This window comes from Varanus komodoensis, unplaced genomic scaffold (assembly GCF_004798865.1).
Source record: "Varanus komodoensis strain SLA01 unplaced genomic scaffold, ASM479886v1 scaffold2, whole genome shotgun sequence".
Taxonomy (NCBI): Eukaryota; Metazoa; Chordata; class Lepidosauria; order Squamata; family Varanidae; genus Varanus; species Varanus komodoensis.
In genome coordinates this window covers 29,723,711-29,743,640 of record NW_025335568.1, presented here as the reverse complement: position 1 = coordinate 29,743,640, position 19,930 = coordinate 29,723,711, and the positions used below count along the sequence as shown (strand labels likewise).

At 36.6% G+C, this 19,930-nt stretch overlaps 1 protein-coding gene across 4 annotated transcripts in view; it reads right to left on the bottom strand.

Annotated features, from left to right (window-relative positions):
* Nucleotides 1-19,930, bottom strand: part of FAT4 (FAT atypical cadherin 4) — a 131,085-nt gene that overhangs the window by 5,042 nt on the left and 106,113 nt on the right. Inside the window, exons 10-16 of one of the 4 annotated variants that reach the window (XM_044428455.1) lie at nt 15,091-15,195; nt 10,587-10,894; nt 7,493-7,578; nt 5,401-5,580; nt 3,268-3,392; nt 2,530-2,747; nt 318-579 (exon numbers count right to left, since the gene is read on the bottom strand). In XM_044428455.1, coding sequence (XP_044284390.1) covers nt 318-579; nt 2,530-2,747; nt 3,268-3,392; nt 5,401-5,580; nt 7,493-7,578; nt 10,587-10,894; nt 15,091-15,195 — 1,284 coding nt within the window. Of the gene's footprint in view, nt 1-317; nt 580-2,529; nt 2,748-3,267; nt 3,393-5,359; nt 5,581-7,492; nt 7,579-10,586; nt 10,895-15,090; nt 15,196-19,930 lie in introns of those variants that run through there. The other 3 variants (XM_044428456.1, XR_006414543.1, XM_044428457.1) reach the window with 3 other exon arrangements.

Genomic DNA, 19,930 nt, shown 5'->3' with positions numbered 1-19,930 from the left:
TGAACTTTGAAACTGTTGCATCTGATCCTATGTGCTCCCTCAGTGGGAGCCTGCAGCTATAGAACAGTTGTTCAATATTGTTGTGAATGACTCAGACACCTCCAGCTATTGGGTACTATAAAAACAGAATAAATACATTGCATAGTACAATGAGAAAAGAGGTGCAATGTTGTAGAGGCAAGTTGATTTAACCCCTAAAATAGGCAAATCTGTTGTTCAACAAGTGATGTTTACCATACTATTGCCACTCATAAAATGCAGACTGGTCTATTGGTGATACTGCCTGTATGCATTAAATTTATTGATTTTCTTCTTACCTGGATCATTACTTCTGAAGGCCTGGTTGGATGGGATTCCTCCAAGAGAAATGGTAAGGACATTTAATCCTCCAAAATCTTGTGTAACATGTGGAATGTCTCTACTACGGGTCTTATCAACTGTAAGCATGGTGGAACTCCCATTCTTCTCAATGAAGAAAGAATGCCAATGGCCATCAGAAACGTAAACTTCAGGGATACTTCTTTCCACCTTTCCACCAATTCCAGCATCAGAGATATACTGTATTTTCCCCCCTTTTATCTATAACGAAATTGAAAAATATAAAAATATTAAATGAAATACTCTACTTAAACAACTTTTATGGTTAAACATGTGCAATAGTAACTGCACTATTATAGGCTTTAATGTCTTCTTCCCTGTGCATTGGTTATCCAAAGAACAATACCCATTAAAGGAGAAGGGTGTTAAATTTGATGGCAACACAAAATCCTTGATAGGATATGGCACTGGCAGGCTTCCACAAACTATCATATAGTTATAGTATATTTTACATACAGGAAGATATAATGCATCTATCTCTCAAGATGAAAGGTTAATTTCATAGCTCCTACATTCATGTTAGCAGTAATATGAACCCACTCTTTCCAAGCATAAGATGACTTTCAGATAACTAATCCACACATTTTTAAACTGATTCCAGTAAACAAGATACATGACTACAAACAGTTCGTAATATATACAGACTCTTGGTGCACTATAGGTTATGACTTTTGGATATCTGGGAGCCACATAGGCTTTGTCATTTTATAGTCTCCTGAATAGAAACCCTTTCTACATCTGTGGAAGGCTAGAGAAGGATACAGTATGTCATTAGTCCAGAGAGCTGGACCAAGGGGACTAGTTCCTGTGTTTATCCAACCTGCTTCCCCTGTGAACATACATACACACACAGTCTCCATTGCCTTTCATTACAAGTAACAAGTTCATATATACATTTACAATATTTCTATGGCAATGTTATCCCTCGACCAATAAAGTACAAATAAAAGCAAGCACTGCAATCTGCTTCCATTAAAACAAAAACAAAAAGAAAATACCCCACCAACATAGGAGCAACCTCAAATTATGTGATGATGTTCTGAGAACTTGCTAGTGTAACTTTTGTGATGGAAAATTTGTCCACCTTTCTAGGAAGCCATACAAAACTGATAAATTAATGTTGGCTGAAACATAAAAATGTGGTCTTACACTGGGCAGGCTTATAAGCTAGGAAGAAAATGGAAACAATTACAGTAAAGAAAACTGGGATCTTCTACCCAACGAGGAAAGATGTTTGCCAGCATTACTGCTTTACTCGCTTAAAGTGCAATCTTATGGTCCCAAGATATTATCTGGGATACTTCAGTTTTCCCCGTCTGAGGTCAGAAATAAATACAACTCTGGAGCTGGGAATCTGTGCTCCAGTCCTTCTTGCCACTGTAGCTAGAAATCCAGAACTGAAGAACTGAGGAGGTAGAAACTGTTTCCATTGCTCCCCCCATTCTGCACAGGAAGTTTATGTGCTTCTGAGGTTGAGTACATATGAATGAAACTGTGCTCTTATCAATATAACTATAACTGACTGGCTCACCATAGGCTGAATCCATTTGGAAAATCCACTTTCACACATAAACTGAACACTTTGAAATTCATGAAATAGTAATTATTCTTCAGCACCTCTACATGGCAGGGCACATATATAACAAGTAGGATCTAACTGCTTTCAGTAGTATTATGATTTATTTTATTTTAACACCACCCAATAGCTGAAGCTTTATCTGTGTTTTAAAATATCATCAATGTTAAGGAAATTTAGCTAGCTTAAAGTAATTTAGGCTTCATTGATTCAAGAGTCTGATTGTGTGCTAGAATTTTTTTTAAGCAAGACATACTTCAAAATTTGAACTTGGTAGTCATTTTATAGGAAGCCTGAAGAAGGAAGAAGTTGATAAGAGAAAAGGTTTGCTCTAATGAGCAATGTTTCTAACAACATATGCAATAAACAGTCTTGTAGCGTTCACTCAAATAGCTGGTACTTGGAGTCTAGACAAAGCTGATTAGAAGGCAAAATCATTCAGCCCTTTTGATAGTTGGAGTTCTGCCAGCACTACTCAGCGCTCTGGTATGTCTAAAGTAAAATCTTGGGTTGGATTCAGAAAGAATGGAGACCATGTCATAGTACACAGCTCAAAGAAATCAGCGAAATCTTACCTTCACAGTAGTATAATTGCTGCTTTCCTGGATATGAATTAAAACTCCAATTTTACTCCTTGTCCTGAATTTCACTTCTATACTACCTATACTTTGAGGGTCCAAAATGGCATTTCCAATGCTAGATCTCATAATGTGTTCCCATTTTCTATTTTGCCTTATGTGGTAGTCAAGACGCCCTTTGCCTTCTAAAGATAATGCAGTATCAGCTGTAACATCTAGAATTTAAAAAAGGAAGTTTTAAAAGTAAACATTCATAGTCATCTTCCTTTCTTGTCCTGAACAGAAGTTCCCCTTTTCAGGCCAGAAAACTATATATGGAAAATATTCTGATTCTTAATTAATTTTCAAAACTTAGTTTCCAATTATTCAGGGGGGATATATGTATTTCATTCATTCTGTTCTATCCCATGCCAATTAAACTTCTACATTAAGATACTTTCAGGTAAAAACAAACAAAACTAACTCTAGCTGTAGAGTATGGACAGAAAGAGACATTTTTAGACAACAGAAAGATACTGGCTGGGTTGAATACCAGCAATTTCAAATTTTAATCTGTTTTTGTGAGAATGATTGATCTCTTGTGGAATTGGCTAGCAAGATAATTTACTTCACAATTATTGCACAATGAATTCCATTTATACATATCTACTTTCCATATGGCAGAAAAGAGAAATTTGTGGGCAATAGAAAGGTAGGTTAAAAACAGAAAAGGCAGCAGCGGGACACTCTGCTTACATTTTTCACAGTGCTTTCCTGTCAGTCCTTCTTTGCAATGACACTGCTGCCAAGACCAGTAATCCATGCAAGTTCCACCATGTTGACAAGGGTTAATAGCACAAGTTCCTTCCAGTCTAGGACATCTAACCAGAGAAAATGTTAGTTTTACTTGGTGTTTCATCATTAATTCTACCCTTTTGTCAACTACACCAGGTCAGCCAAACAGGATCTTTCCTTTCTTTTCTCACAACAGCCTAATGTTGTGTTGAGAGCTAGCAAATGGCCCAAATTAATCCAATGAGCTTCTTGGGTAAGAGCAAATTTGAACCTGGATTTCTTCAATCATTTAAAAATATTACTTCTAGTCATTCAACATACTTTAATTTGCAATAATACTTATTTTTAAGATGAAGCATATCATGTTCTAGTCTAACTAGATGTTTGCTTTATTTTTAAAAAATCTACAGTTTTTTATGAAATACATATTTACAAATAATTTTTCTTACTCTCTTTCTCTCTATATATATTAAATAAATTTTATCATTAAACATGCCTATGACATTACACATGCATATGCCCTGCATATTATGTATGCTATGTTTTGACCCAAAAACTGCATTGAAAGATGTGGAGAAGAACAAAATTCAAGAGAGAATTCTGCTTCTATCTTTATATTAGTCTAAGAGGTGCCGGTTTACTTCAAAATATGAGGTCTGAAAAAAGCAACCCTAATGTTGCTTTTGATATTTTAATTATTTTTATACTGCTGAATTTAGTTTTAGCTATACAACCTTGATATCCTCTTTAGAACAAAAGGGAAATTTATACATTTTAAAATACATGCATACATACAGATTAATTAAAACTCAATTACTAAAACTGATGATATTGAATATAAGTTAATAAGGTTCCTGAAAAGTTAAAACTATGCTGCTATTACACTGTTGTTTAAAATCATTTAAAATTGCTTCATGAATATTTTATACTACAGCTAGAACAAATGAAACCCACATACAGTTTAGTGGCACACTAGATATTGGCCACTTGGGAACCTCTGAATTTTTAATTTTCTGCATGTGAAAACAGAGGGAAAAGAAATTCCAGAAACATTTAATGATAATAACTACATTGCACAGAATCCAAAAACATACTTAATAAATATTGACTGTGGAAAATACTTGAGCTGTCCATTGAATTTAGAGCAATATGATTTTCTACTTTACTGTTTGCCAAACAAAACTGAATGAAAGCCTAAAACCACTTATCGCAATGGAACTGTCCAAAGCTTTAATGAAGGTATTCTGGTGGGCAAGATACACACAAATTAAATACATTAGTATCCTTCACTAGTCTGAGTCTTGTCTGTCTGTGGAAGTGTGATTGATGTTGATCTCTACACTACAGAGCTTTAGGAAATCTTATGCCACAAGCTGAGACCATGAAAGACAAAGGGATGAGCTAACCACTAAGGATATTCTCTTAGTTCCATCACTAAGTTCAAACAGCAGGATGGAAGAAACAACAGGTTCAGCTAATCAATCATTCTGGAACAGTATTCACGGGGGAGATAGTATGAGGGAAGTATATTTAAGAGGAAAAGTGAGATAACAGATATGTGGACCGTATGGAGCACATTCAATGTACTAAATGTTACCAGTAAAGACAAATCAGGTGTGTCACACACATTGCAATTTTAAAAGAAAGCTGTCTTTCTGAATCTGGAATATAGAAGGTAAGCTATATTTTATATTTTGCTGAGCTTCAGAAAACATACCTTCAAATTCATTTCAGGTTCTGCTTTTGACATACACACACACACACTGAATCAGAACAAAGAAACCTGGGGTGATTCCTGGGGATTTGTGTTTACACATGCCCTGACGTAAATAAGTGCTCTAATCAACACTGTGTCATCCAAGCAGACACAATTCAGATTCTTCTAGTCAAACTGCACACTGCAGTGGAGAATGACTTTATCACATTTTCCAGTAAAATGTACATTTAATCTATGGCACACTTACTAATCCAGCAAGAAAATCAAAATATGCATGGCATATCCACATATATATGTCCCTTGCTAGACTGGAACATTCACAGATAATGTTCATTAATTTTCAGACATTAGTATCAGAACTAGTATAAATAACATACTGATCTAGAATTCCTTCCGCTGACAATGCCTGGTTGGGTTCTAAGGGGCGCCCGTTGACTGCAAATTCCATTATGCAACCAACAAAATCATGGCTTTCCACCTGCCCCTTCCTTTGGAGTATTGGCTCTAAGGATCTGATACCTCCAATGGTGACTCTGTTTGGTTGTACATCTAGAGTCCTATGGTGGGGGAAACCAAAGAACAAAACAATTAACAAAACAAACAATTAAGGACATCAAGGAGTACAGTTTGCTACATGACTGTAATCATTCATTCACAATTACCATAAAGTCTCAGCTTACTCTGTGAAACTGTTGTTCAACCAGCACATCACCGAAAATTATTGGAGAAGAACTGAAAAACTGAACACAAGTTGCTGTGCCTTTTTAATTCAGGTATAGCATTCCTAAGGAAAGGACAGAATATTGGATTTCATGTGATGTGGAAAGGCAGCTATGAAGCTCTGAAAAGGGTAAAGAGGTGGGGTGGAAATACCTGAGTCTTTTAATGAATCTAGCTATATTTTAGTGGATTAAAACTGTCAGATGGCAAATCTTACGTGAAGAATAAAGTAATTTGTTTTCTAGTAATGCATAAATTTCATAAAATTCCTTCTGAAACGAGATGCATACATTTTATAATAAAAATAAACAGTATATTCAAACTAAGGTTGCAGTACTATATCTATACTCACTTCTGTGCAATAGGTTCACACTGCTTTTTTTAAAACTAGTAAAGCTCTAATTTTAACAACTCAATATATTATTTTGCTATCCTGAGAATGCTATAACCCGAATCATGAGCTAATATACTCAGGTATGAATATGTGATAGAATATTTAAGTATGACTGAGACACTGTTGCTTCAGTTGAGCAAGCAGGTAACACAGATCAGCCACTGTGTTGATACATGATGCGGAATTGTGTCAGTGATTAGGTCAAGATATGACTTCAGAGCAGACAGAACTGGGACTTTGTGCAAATTAGAACTGTAATGCAAAGCATCCTTTATGACACTGATAACATGCAGTCTAAAAAAATCGGGTAAAATCTCTATCTCTTGTTTCTGTGGCCTTGCAAACACTCAGCCTTCCAAAAAGTTTGAACTTAACAGGGATGATACATAAATAAATTGATGTATTTGGGACAGAATTTGTTTCTGCCACTAGTGGGAAAAGGAAACCCATGTTACAGTGAGAGCAGGACCTGGGTATAGTAAACCAGGCATTATGGAGAAGAAAACAAAACATAGGCCTGCTGATTTCTATGCCAATCTGCATGGAGAGCCCCCATGGATAGAACTGGTTTCCTCTTCATGAAGTATTCATGTAGAGTGTTCTAAGAATAATAACAGAAGGGGGCAGGGCTGCTGTGATTTCCCTCTGCATATATTTAATCTGAACATATGGCTGCATGACAGCATACATGATTGTTGGACTAGCCAAAAAATGGCCTAGGCAGCAATGTAACATTTAAGTATGGCGGTCTTTCCAGCTATGACAGCTGGTGAAAACTACTCCTTTTCTTCACTACTGAAACTGCCCCCACAGATTTTCATTAGCATCTGGAAGGACACTGAAGGGCCAGGTGATTTTGATTTGTAAATCACATATGGTCCACAGGCTAGGAATCGACTATCACTGATGAAGAATATTATCAAAACTGATAATATCTCTGTCTCTGGAAAGATGGATTTTCCTTTGTTGTTAGATCAAAGTGTTCATCTGAAAGTGAGGGAGTCATACATTAATTTCGCATGTTTAATAGGTTGTGGTGTTCTGCCATTAAAGCTAATTGTGGCTTATTTCAATTTGATGGATCCCTTTACAGTGTTGGTAGTTGCATAACAGGACTACTGATATTACCACAACCAGTTCCTCACTGAATGCTTGTTTTGTATGGGCAAAAAGAGAGGAGAAACAGTGGTAGTTATCTCTCTTCAACAGCTTAATTAGCAACATCACTGGATCCAAGCATGGACTAAGATGCTTTAGTGCCATGGAATCAGCATGAAGTCTCCTTTAACCCTTTGTGGACCAGGCTGTGCATACCAAACCTATTATTACCAAGAATAAAAGGAAACATTCTTTACCAGTCACTAGATACAGCCACATTGCTAACAGTGCAGTAGCCTGGTTCCTGTTCCTCTGAGCAGGAGTCCACAGTCAAGGATGCTGCCTGGAAAATGTGCATCAAGATTAGCATTTATGCATTATGCATATCATCCTAGTAAGTTTTGGTTTTATTTATTTAGTAGTAAATCTACAATATTTAAGGGATATAACTACTATGTTTAGCTGAGGGAGGTATCCCATTCTGGCAATCTGCCATGATAAGCAGTGCTTGCATTATATACTCCCCCCCCCCCCCGGCCATGTGTGTGTGTGTTTGCATTAGAGGGAAAAGCCCTTATGTGTAAATGAACTCTTACCTTTCATGAGTTTCACATTATAGAACTTATTTTAAGTGCTTTTAGAAAACTAAGGCAGGATCTGGAGGGAAGGGGAAATCCATGGATGTTAAACCAGTTCATATTTCTAACATCGATATCCCTTTAACCCTTAGACTTAGAATGGCCAGATAAACTTGTATGTCCAGGCCACAGAGTTTTGGAGACTCTGGTGGTTCACTTCCAGAAGTAAAAATTGTGCTTGTGTGTTTCCCCCTTCTGTATAATAAGGTTGTCTGTTAAACCTTGTGTGGGCAATTTAAGTCAGGAACCTGGAATGTGAATAAATAAATATATCTTCTTTTTTCATAAGCACCATGTCTTCAGTATAATTGAGCTTACTATGGCTGCTTTTGAAGACCAAATTACATTGAAAGATCAATTAACAGAACTCATTGTGAAGTTGTCCCCAAATAGGCATTTCTACCAGTGAAACTGTACATATAGAAAATGTACCAACAAGTTTCTCTCCCTCTGCTATCTCTTTCTCATTCTAATTTTCTAAGCAGAAGTTTAGAATAAGAGCCAAGATACTGCTACATTCTTGAAATGTTGGAATGATAAAGGCAGGAATAACTGGACATTAAGCAAATGCTAAAGTATGATCTACACACAGAGAGAAGACTTTCAGTTTATTCACTACACTGTAGTCATTACTAATGTATTATCCACAAATTAATGCCTGTGCTTTTATTCTTTTCTGAAACTTTTGTGAAATATAGACACTGTTTTTTATAAATCCCCATAGGTCCCTGTTCCTTATAAGGAACTTCTGTGAATGTACATATAATGCTATGTTTTCCTATAAGTTGGATGAAAGTCACCTATAGGAAGAGTCATTAGAAACTGTATTTTACTTGGATCTGAATTCATAAAATTCAGGTTTTTAATGATAGTCAAATATGCATTCTTGTTACTTTAGCAGTTAATTTGCTACTGTTACCTCTTCAGTTATGACAGTTTCTACCCTATCACTTTGCTATATCCCAAATCTGACAAGTTAATGATTTTAACAGTTTTCCATAAAATTCTCACAGCCCTGTAGGAAACGACAGATTTTAAATCCAGTACAGATTCATTTTATACAATGTTTGCATCTAGAAGATACCTCTCTCTTTTTGCAGTAGAAATAACTCAGATGAGGCTAGTACCTTGACTTCTTGGGTTTGTAAACACAGGGAGATGGGAAAATGTTAGTACACAGATGATGCGATCATGGACGCCTGGTAAGCAGCCCATGATATCTATTGTTATCCTAATTTAAACACACTTTTCAATATTTTAGCTTTTTGAACAAAGATATAAATCTGTGCTGAGATTATACTTGTGTGTGTTGTTCACTTGTTCACTTATTGGCAGAACTCTTCAGTGTGTGATCGCGGTTGGCTGTGGTGGAAATGTGAAGCTCCATTTAATTTTGTTCTCCTTCTTTCCGCCCATTAATGTGGACTAAAAGAGGAAAGCTTCAGCATATACATAAAAAAATAATGGTGTAATATCATAAAGGTTCAGGTTCCCACCTCACTTCATTGGTTGAGGCATCATAATGTTATGCTATATATCCAAAGGAAGAAACGAAGGAAGAGAATACTTGGGGCTGCTTCAGTAATCAGTTAATTGTTGCTCATAATAACCTGGTTTAGACAGCAGAAAAACCAACCATGGATTTTTTTATCATAGGTGGACTGTCATGTTCTGCAAACAGGGCCACTTAACCAAGGACAGCGATCCTGCAGTGCCCATGGGCTGTTCCAGGTTTGTTATCACTGAATTGGCTTTTTGTGTCATTTGAAACTGGGCAAAATAGCCTACCTTGGGTGAAACCCAACAGCCAGTAAATGCCCTGGCAAGAGAGACAAATAACTTTTGCTCCCCTGTCCAAGTAGGTATTTGGTTACTGCCATTGCCATCCACCCCCAAAGGCCTAATAAGCGATTGGAATGACTGACACCTTTCCATGCCACGATCATTTACTTTTGATTTTCTCTTCTCTCTCCTCTCTTTTTGTGATTAAAGGAAAAATCTGATTTGTTAAATGCATGCTAGTGCAGCTTGTAGATCCTAGTTCTCATTGCTCCACACTCTTTCCAGTTAATGGTAAAGTCTAGAATTGTTTGTGAACATCCTGGCATACATTGTTGTCTACGGATTTAAAGGTGCAAGCCATTAATTTTTTAAAGATGTGCATATACTCACATCCATTTTTAAGCACTAGAATGCTTAATTAATCTATATTTCTGGCCATTTAAAAACCTAACTCAATTATTGGTGCTTTGCTAGGGATTCAGTGGCAAATGAATTCAAAAACTTCCTTAAATTAAGGCAATCCTCTGTATCAGGTAGATATTATCTGTGGAAAAACTCTGATCTTTACATTTTCCCTAACTTCAGAACATTTGCACAATGGACAAAATGTTTTAATTTGCTTAAAAATTACACATATAATAATTACATTTACTCTATTTACAAGGAGTTTTGTCCTTGCATTATGCCAAGCATCGAATTTGCCTCTTAATTAGTCTTCAGTAATTATTCTTCTCATCGTCTGTACCAATTAATTTGAACTGGATACTTATTAACCATTTATTAATCATCCTCATTTTAGAGATTTATTTTGAAGAAGCATTTTCAATGCTTCAATATATTTTTATGAACAAAAAAGAAGCTGAAAACATCCATATTTGTTTACTTGAAAGCCAAAGTGATTAGGTAGGAGTGAAACTTAACCAATGCTTACCATTCCAGCCCTCCGGGCAATAGCAGTGTGAAATTGTCCATCAGACACCTTCTTTGCTGTGGTAAGTTTATATGTGCCACTGCCAAGATTGTATGAGAATCTTAGCCTCTCTTCTGTAATTTCAAGAGCCAGGAATTCTGCTCGATCTCCAGTCTGGTTGTCATAGTTGTACAACATTAGAGCATAACTTTTGATCGTTGCAAACTTTATGTAAATATAATTGTTATTCGGATCCATACTTGGAAATTCCATGTAAGACAATTCTTCAAATCCATAGCTGTTTACTTCACAATGCTTTCCAAAAACACCTGTACAATTGAAAAATGTAACAATAATCAGTAACTGCAAGACTATTTAAAATAGAAATCATTGGCTGAAATGCTGGCAGTTTTAAGAGACTAGATATGAAAAATAAAGACATGTCTGATTTAAGAATATGGAAGAGTTATCATGTGCAGGGCTCCACAAGGCTTAATTTTTGCCTAATCATGATCAAGAAAGACCAATAAGAGCCTCATGTGACTTAAATATCTACCAGAAGCAGTAATTTATTTGTTCAAACTCTTTGATCTACATACTTAAAAGTGTCACTGTCTGGTTAAGATAGTAACTCTTAGATGGCTTTTTATTAGATGGATAGTTTATGCTAGTCCTGCCATGTTAATTTATCTGTTGTTTTGTATCATTTTAATGATTACAGTAGCATTACGGTATGATATTTTGAATTGTTTTATGATTTTATTGATCGTCATGACTAGTACTTCATTTTGAGCAGAAAGGTAGAATTTTAAAAAATGAAGCAAACATGGCAGCATTTGGCAATATTTCCATACAATGTAAACAGATTGTTTTCATTCTAAGGTCTTCTGGATTTGGTGCTGGCTACAGAAGCCTAGGGCACACTGCCTGCTAGGAATAGGCCTTCCAATAATTATTACTGCTCTGGTCATATCAAGGCTAGATTACTGATCAAGGCTAGATCAAGCCTTTATGTGGATTTGCCTTTGAAATCGACTGCAGAAGCCTGGTTGCATGTTGGAAGCCAAGGAGTCATATCATATAACACCCATTCTGTTCCAGCTGCACTGGATGTAGGTGTGTTCCATAACCAAGTTAACTTGCTGGTGCTTTTTAATCCATTTGAGACCAGATTATCAGAAGAACCATAGACACTTGTATGAACTTCCCTGGGCCCCAAGACATCACAAAGGCCTTGGTTGCAGGCCCACCACCATGGTCAATTGATGGGCTCAAGAGAGAAGGCCTTTTTGCTCCAGTGGGGTATACATTTGATCCCTCTTTAGTTGTTTTTAAAAGAACATTAAATGCCTTTCTATTTCACTTTGCTTTTAATTGTTGATACTGGCTTAAGGTTTTAAAATATAATTGCTCTATATTTTACTTAAAAGGATGCTTTAATGTGTCCCTCTTGATTGAATTACTGCATTTATGTTTCATAGCTTAAACACCATTTTTAAAATTGATTGTGTCCAACTGTGTCCAGCTGCCAGAATGACACTGCTGGTAGAACCAATTTTTCCTCTAGAGCAGGTTTGTAGGATCACTGGGGGTACAGCAGAAAATGAAAGGGAAACTGGATTACAAAAAGTGGACATATGCTCACAGTAAGTTGGATCCAACCTTAAGTTTGCTTGTTTTAAGTTGTATTGCATTGTACTTAAATGATTGCATTTAAGCTCCTTTGTAGATGCTTTTGGCCTGGAAAAGTAGGACGTTAAAATTGGTAACATTTGCTGTATGCTATATTAAACAGAATATCCTTTAACTATACTGTAGAATCCTTAATTGTTTGCATAAATAACATACCATTATTTTGTGCCTCAGTAATCTACATGCCTATGCATTTTCCTCATTTTGTTTCATATTATATGAAGCTTCCTTTCAAAAGCATATCAAATCAACCAATCATTGCATTATATTCCTACCTTTTTTCTTTCGCTAGTGCTTTGTGCTGCTTTTATTCCCCATGTTTTAAAACAGGTTTTATTACAGTACAAAGCAAAACCTCTTGCAATCAATATATGCTGGCTCTGTCAAACTGTATGATATAAAAATAAGAGCCAATGTGGAACTAGTGACAATTACATTCCTCAAATTTGGCAGACACCTTCTACTATTCTTTAGATGTCAAGTCAACATACATACATTTCTAAGACTATGTGTGGTATTTTCCTTTGCTGTTGGCTGCCTTTTAACATATGGCCCCTATATACTCTCCATATTCTATTTTTTCAAATATAAATGCCTTTATAAAACCTTTGCCTGTGGCCTTTTAAATGTTTTAAAATGTATAATATACATGAGTGTTATGTAAAATAGTAGAGTTGGAAACAGACGAGCTGGAAAAATTCACAAGGGATTGAGAGAGAGGGAGACAATTGGATTGTGGGTTCGGATAGGGATTGGGTGGAATATGAGGTTGGCTGGAGAACAGGGGTCTGGAATAGGAGTGGAAAGATCTGAAATTTGGGTTGATGACAGTTGGCTCTGTAGTGGGGAGGGAAGAAAGAAGAGTGGCATGGGATTTCAGTCTGGGGTGGGATCCAGAGGATTCATCATCTTCAGTTCCTGCTAGCAAAGAAACATATTCTCTTTCTTCCTTGCTAGAGAGGTCCTTTAACAATGGAAGTCTTTTATATGGCATTTACTCCCTCCCACATTTCATATTGGCAACAGAAAAAGTGAGATGAACCCAGTTCCTTCTCTGTACAATGCTTATTTTGGAGATGAAGGGAAATTGAGCCAGCTGAAATGTACAAACAGATCTAAATCCAACAACTCTATTTTCTCCGAACAGTGGTAATTTAACATGGATTTTAAATTCATGCAAGACTTGTATGTGATTGTAGCCAGATGCTGTATCTCCTCTTACATTTTCTATACATAGTAGCCTTATGGCCTAAGCTAGTGATTTCTAACTTCTATAATTGCTACCATATATTTGTGCTGCAAAATGTCTTTTTGGCTTCATATATGAATTCCTTGAAATGATTGCTTGGCAAATAAGGTATAATTGCTGCAATGATCCTATAGTTTTATTTTTTACATATCTTTAAATGATTTAAAAAGGCCTATTATAATTACATCTCAGTAATTGTCTGTTAATGGGAGCATTATACTAGAATATCTGGTACCCTTCAGAAACTGGAGCATGTTCTTCCTCCACTCTTTAATGTTTCCTGTCCAACTACGCCACTCATTGTGTGTATGTACAGGACTCCTCTTTAAAAGTACCAAAACCCCATTCAGGGGATTATACATGATCATGGATGGGTAGATTAGTCTGTGTCTGTTCTTTGTTGTATGGCATGTGTTCAATCATAACAGCATTCTATGTTGTTTCAATCCTGTTATATATAGCATGAGAAATTCTTTACATTTAATGTATTTTCCTAAAATGCATGCGTATGCATGTATTTGATACACAGTTGTCCTAAGATTTTTTTTGCGCTTAGAACTACATTGCAAAAGTGTGCAATTGGAAGAATAACAGTTCTTATCTGCATATTAGTCAAGAGTTGTGAATCATATCAGTTTGCTAAAAATGTGGGCCAGTCAAAATCCTCAAGCATTACTGATATGTGATACTATGGGGGCAATATAGACAGAAAATGAAGCCAGGTTTAGGAACTGGAGTGAGATGCAAGAAAATCCACCTCTCCCTTATAGTCTGTTTTTTCCCCTTCCTTTACATACCCTTATCTAATGTGTGTGTTTTATATATAAGACCATTACTGAATAGCATTTAAACAACACCATGTAGGCAGTCTTTTGGCAGAGTTTTTAATTGTTTTGGAGCTGTCTTTTTCTTTTATACTTTCACTAGTAAAATGGTGGTTTAATGGATCTATTCTTATGCTATGTTTTATTTAAGAGTTTATTTTACTTATTATTTTATTAATGTTAGCTTCCTTGACTACCATTTCGAGTGGCAAGGAAGGTTACACATCAAATAAGATAAATGCTACTTCATAGGATAATAGAGTTGGAAGAGGCCATGCAGGCCATCGAGTCCAACCCCCAACTTGTGTTTAGTTAATATTTTGCATGTTACTATACAAAATCTTCATCGGGGTCCTGCTTTTTGGGTGGTTCCACCACTGGAGGTAGAGTGAGATGTCATATCTGCAGAATTATCTACTTTGTGGAAACACATGTTGAAAGCAATTTTATCTACCAGGCTGCATACACAGGAGTTTAACCAGCCATGATCACCCTGTAATCATGTGAACCAGGTCTTTATTACCTCCAGAATTGGAGGTAGCATGCCTCTGGCCATCAGGCACTGGGAAACCATAAATATGGTTGCCACTGCTGTTTTGGAAAGCTTTTATTAACTTGTTATTGTTGTATTAAACAGTGAATTGTTAGCTGCACTGGGGACCAAGGTCACAAAAATTTGGATTCTTTGGTTACTTTTTTATTATTATTATTATTACAACATTTCTATGCCGCCCCTTGAAGCAACATAATTTCTACTAACCAAATGGACAATGACAGTAATATCCTTCCACTCCGCTTTGACAGGATCCTCCATTAAAACAGGGATTGCATTCACAGTAATTGACAGTGGAGTCACACATTTTCCCTGGGACAAGAGAAAGAGTTGCAAGATTAGAGGGTTCTGCCTGGTCTAAGTAAATGCCAATGTAGGATCATTTTCATGAAAGGAAGCAATAATCTCCATAAGAGCACACACTGGATTTCTTCAGAGATTCAAACTGAGTGGGATCCATTGCTTGTTCTTGGCATTCCTAGGTCAATCTATATGATTTTTTGATGCATAATACAGAAACAAGAAATGTGGAATTCCACAATGTGGAATTTCCCTGTAATATAGTAATAATTTCTCACGTTACAGAAGGTCCTGAAATTGAGGTACAGCAAAATCTGCACCTATTCATGGCTTTTCAGCAAATACGGTGGTGATAATGGTGCTATTGTTGATGCTGATTATGATGCTGATTATCATGATTATGCAAATAGCAACAGCTATAATAATAGTCAACTGAATAGGTGGTTGTCTACTGCTTGGTAATATGGATGGTGTTTAAGACTAAATTACAAGTAATGCTATATAGTTTTTAAAAAGAGCATAGTTAATGTTGCCACTTCCATTTTAAGGAAAAGCAGTGATTGTATACTCAGAATTCCCACCTCAAATGGACAACGGACTCAGAAAGATCTTTCCACTTCAAATGGGCAATGGACCCAATGGATGAGAAAAAGAAATCAGAACCTTAAAATTCAAGACTAGATGGGGAGAGTAATTTTTGGTGGGAACCTGGCATAGAGTTCAGAAAGCAGCAAATCAGAGTCTCAACTGGCCACAAACTATTTCTTACAAAATAAAAGTGGCAGAGTTTTAAACGTGTTAATAAAGTAGTGTGTAATTTGGCTCCAGTTCTCTTAAGTATGTAGCCCAAGGTATATTTAGACAAAGAGCTCTACAATTTACAGTATTCCAGGTTCTAAGTGTCATAAGTGAAGTTGTTTTCTGAACTTTTGTGACTTGCACAGTTCACCATGATGGACTTTTTTGGGATCTGTAACTGTTCATCTCTGCAAGGGATTCTCAGCATGGTGCAAGCTGCTTGGTTTTATTGGCTTTTGTAGAGATTTCTCCACTGAATTTAATTAAATTTGCAAGCCTGAAAACTGGTTGATTTTTTAAAATACATTCCTCAGGCTATTTTTTCCTCCAAAACAATTCACAGCTCTATAATTAATTGCATATGTTTCAAATAATAATGTTTTGATGAGAGAAACCAGTGATTTGCTTGGTTAAATTATGCCCTGAAGTTAAACAAATCACCAAATGACTAGCTTCATGAACTTTCAAGGATTTTCAGTGTCTCATCTACAAGTTTCAATTTCATGGATTTTGATCACTCTGCCCATTTCAACCAAACTGGGCAGGGGCTTACCAAACTGTTAAGGGGAATGACAGTTCTTCATTGTGGAGGTATATATAGAGTATCTGGAAGAAAGAACGCAAGCAGCTTTGATTTTTTTTTTAGCAGCATGATTTAGAAGCAGCATACGAAGTCCGCAATACTACACATGCCCACTCAGAAGTGAACCCCAATGAGCTAAATAGGTCTTACTCCTGAGTAATAGATTAATTTGAAAGGAAGTTGCACTGCTCCTACCCTCTCTTGCTAAGTCTTGGTAAATACAAGCAGCCAATCCTGTGCAATGGCCTCTCCACTGATTGCCACGTAGCAACAGCTAACATGGCTCTGTAGAAAGTAGAAAAGTGGGTACTTCAAAGCTGCAAGTGGGCAGTTAAATCTGTGAGTAAAGCTATTCACTTATCTGGGAATAAGCATATTGAAGCTGATAGGATTACTTCCAAGTAGTCATACCCAGGATTGCACAGTAAAGGCAGTATCTAGTGTGGCAACATGCTAATGTAGATTGTAGTAGTGTAAATGACCTCTAGTGTAACATCACCTTCTGGCAGAAAATCCATTCCACCAACACGCATTGCACTAGAGACTGTTTATGTGAGCATAACATAATATACAATAACAGTAGTTTCTCAACAGGTACTACCTTAAGTCTGCCCTGCTGGATCAGGGCCAAGATAATGAAAACTAATTTCTTGCATGACAGATTTATACAAACCATTTGTTTGCAGCTGATGGGAAACACCGATTCAAAACAATACTAGTCTTGATGAGATGGTCTTTTTTAGTTCAACTTATTTCAAATTTGAAATTATTGAACAAAAATCAATTCATTTATTTTAATAAGGTTTGGAAAACAGAAAATGCGAAGGTTCATAGAAAGGGCAGGCAAAATACTACTGTGTGCCACATGATATATCTTATCTCGAGCTGATTCTTTGAAAAACAAATTATGGTGATCATTAATGGACATAATTATAACAGATTGCTTGAAACTCCATGTTACATTATAGCTGTGCTCACTAGAATGAGTATAATAGCCTTTACAGAGTGATGAAGTGAAATGCAGCAGGCCAAACATAATAAATCAGTGCAAATCTGTATACCTTCTCTGTCTTGATGCAAGCCATTCTAGTGGTCTATAACTCATGAATTCCAATTTACAATGAACAGAACATTTGTATTAGAAAGCACGAAGGATTACAAATAAGAGACAGCTGTCCTCATCCAGTTAGGGACCATGCACACTCATATCCCATCTAGGTGGGGAATCAGGCATGCAAAAGTAGGCATGCGTGATTCCCTAGCCTGATTCATATGGCATGACTTGATGTACTGGTTTATCTTTTTGCTTGTATGAAAGATACAGAACTACCAATGCAGAAGGGGAGGCAGGCTTGTAAAAGCCTCTCCCCTCCTCTGCTATATTCCCTGTGGGAGTCACATTAGCCCACTGTTTTTTACCCTGTAGAAAAAAGGATATGAATTCTCTTGCCTTTTATCCCACAGGAGTAAAAACAGCTGTGGAGTGGGGACTATTTTCAGAAAAGAGTGGCAGAAAGAGAAATAGTTAAGAAGCTCCACTCTCCTGCACTAATCTTTCATTAAAAGTAGCAGCCTGCACTTGAAATTAAAACAAGTCCCCAAATAATAATGCAAATACATACAGTATGTAATTCTGTCCTTAGTTTTGTGAAGTACTATGAATCAATTAGTACTAGCCTTCACCCTTTTCCTTTTAATATTCTCTGCTGTTTAATTAGGCAGGTGTGGGCAATTTATGGCCCTTCAGGCATATCTTTATCATAGCCTACATTTTTTTCTTCCTAAGAACTCAAGGACAGTTACATAATTCTCCTCCTTCTCTCTATCATATTCAAAAACAACCCTGTGAGGTAAGCTGGGCTGAGAGTCTGTGACTGGCCCCAAATTACACAGTGAGCTCCACAGCTGAGTGGGGACTAAAACCGAGAGCTCCCAGATCCCCAGCTTTGCACTCTGAACCACTACACCAAACTGACTTTATTTTGTTTTGGTATATTATGCCTGCCATCCTTGCCTTTGATTATTCTGGGTAGAGCTGATGGGAGCAGAACGCTACAACACCTGGAGAGTCACAGGTTAGCCATTCCTGGACTACAGGAAAATATTTTAGACATTGTGGTTAAGTATGTATTTGTATCATGCTGTGTTCTACCATTTTTCCTTTTTAATTAGCTAAAAGTACAACTCGAGAGTTTAGGCACATACAAACAGAAAAAAGCCCTCAAATGCCCTTAGTGAAATGTTTCTATTTTCAGAGAGAGAAATGCCATTTCTGCCAGTCACTGTAGTTTCATTAATCCCAACTATAAACTACAGAGGAGATGCAAATGCAGCGTGTCCTAGCAAAAATGAATGTTCTGCTGAAGTGTCAGCCTTAGAAAATGAGCATATGCCTGTCTAACCTCTGGGGCTAATGATTAAAAGGATAACCCACAATTGTGCCTTTGAATTGTTCTGCTATGGTGCTGGCCAAATAATTTGATATGCTGATTCAATGTGAAACACAATCTCAGACCATTAGGTTAATTAGAACAGTCATTCAGTTACAAATAATTATTCATGACCCAAGGCTCAGCAAGTTATGTTGATGGCGCATACACAGAAAGATCATATCAGTGTTGCTTTTGTTAAGCTGAATTTTGCAGAGAATGTGCTTTGGTTGCCATATATGCTCTTTAAACGGATATGCAGCTGATGGCTCTTGGGTTTTTTCCCTGACAAAAAGCCAGAAGTGGATTTTTTATGTTTAACTGACATGTTGCATAGACTGTGTTGTCTCTCACAGATGGGTAGCATGAAACTTTGCTAGCTTTAACAGTGATCTGTTTCTGATAATCACACCCAATGCAAACACACCCACACAATGCACACAGACATACATGCAATATAATACATACATATTTGCCTGCTTGCTTATTTATGTAAATGTTTTTAGGTTTGCTGTCAGGGCAAAGTCATCTCAAACCAACTTCCATAAAGTGAGAGAGAGAACAATAACACTTGGTTCAAAGGGCTAATCTCCACAAACAGCAGGTAATATGATAAGGCTGCATCTGCACTGAAGGTAAGAGTGCATTCAATTAAATCATCCTCCATGTACTACCAGATGCCAGGAAGATCTTTGTCCCTAAATTTTTTTTCTTGATATAGGAATATTTGTTTATTTATTGTGAAAACTGAAGGGGAACAACCAGAGACAAATTTACCACCTCATCTACTGTTTATGAGAACTAGGTCTTATATGGGCCAGGAAAGAAAGCAAGTGATGTAAGTAAGATAATAATATCACTACCATTATATTTGGATTTATTTAATAGTCTCTGATTAATTACAATTTATAGATTTTTAGAATGGAAGAAAAATGCT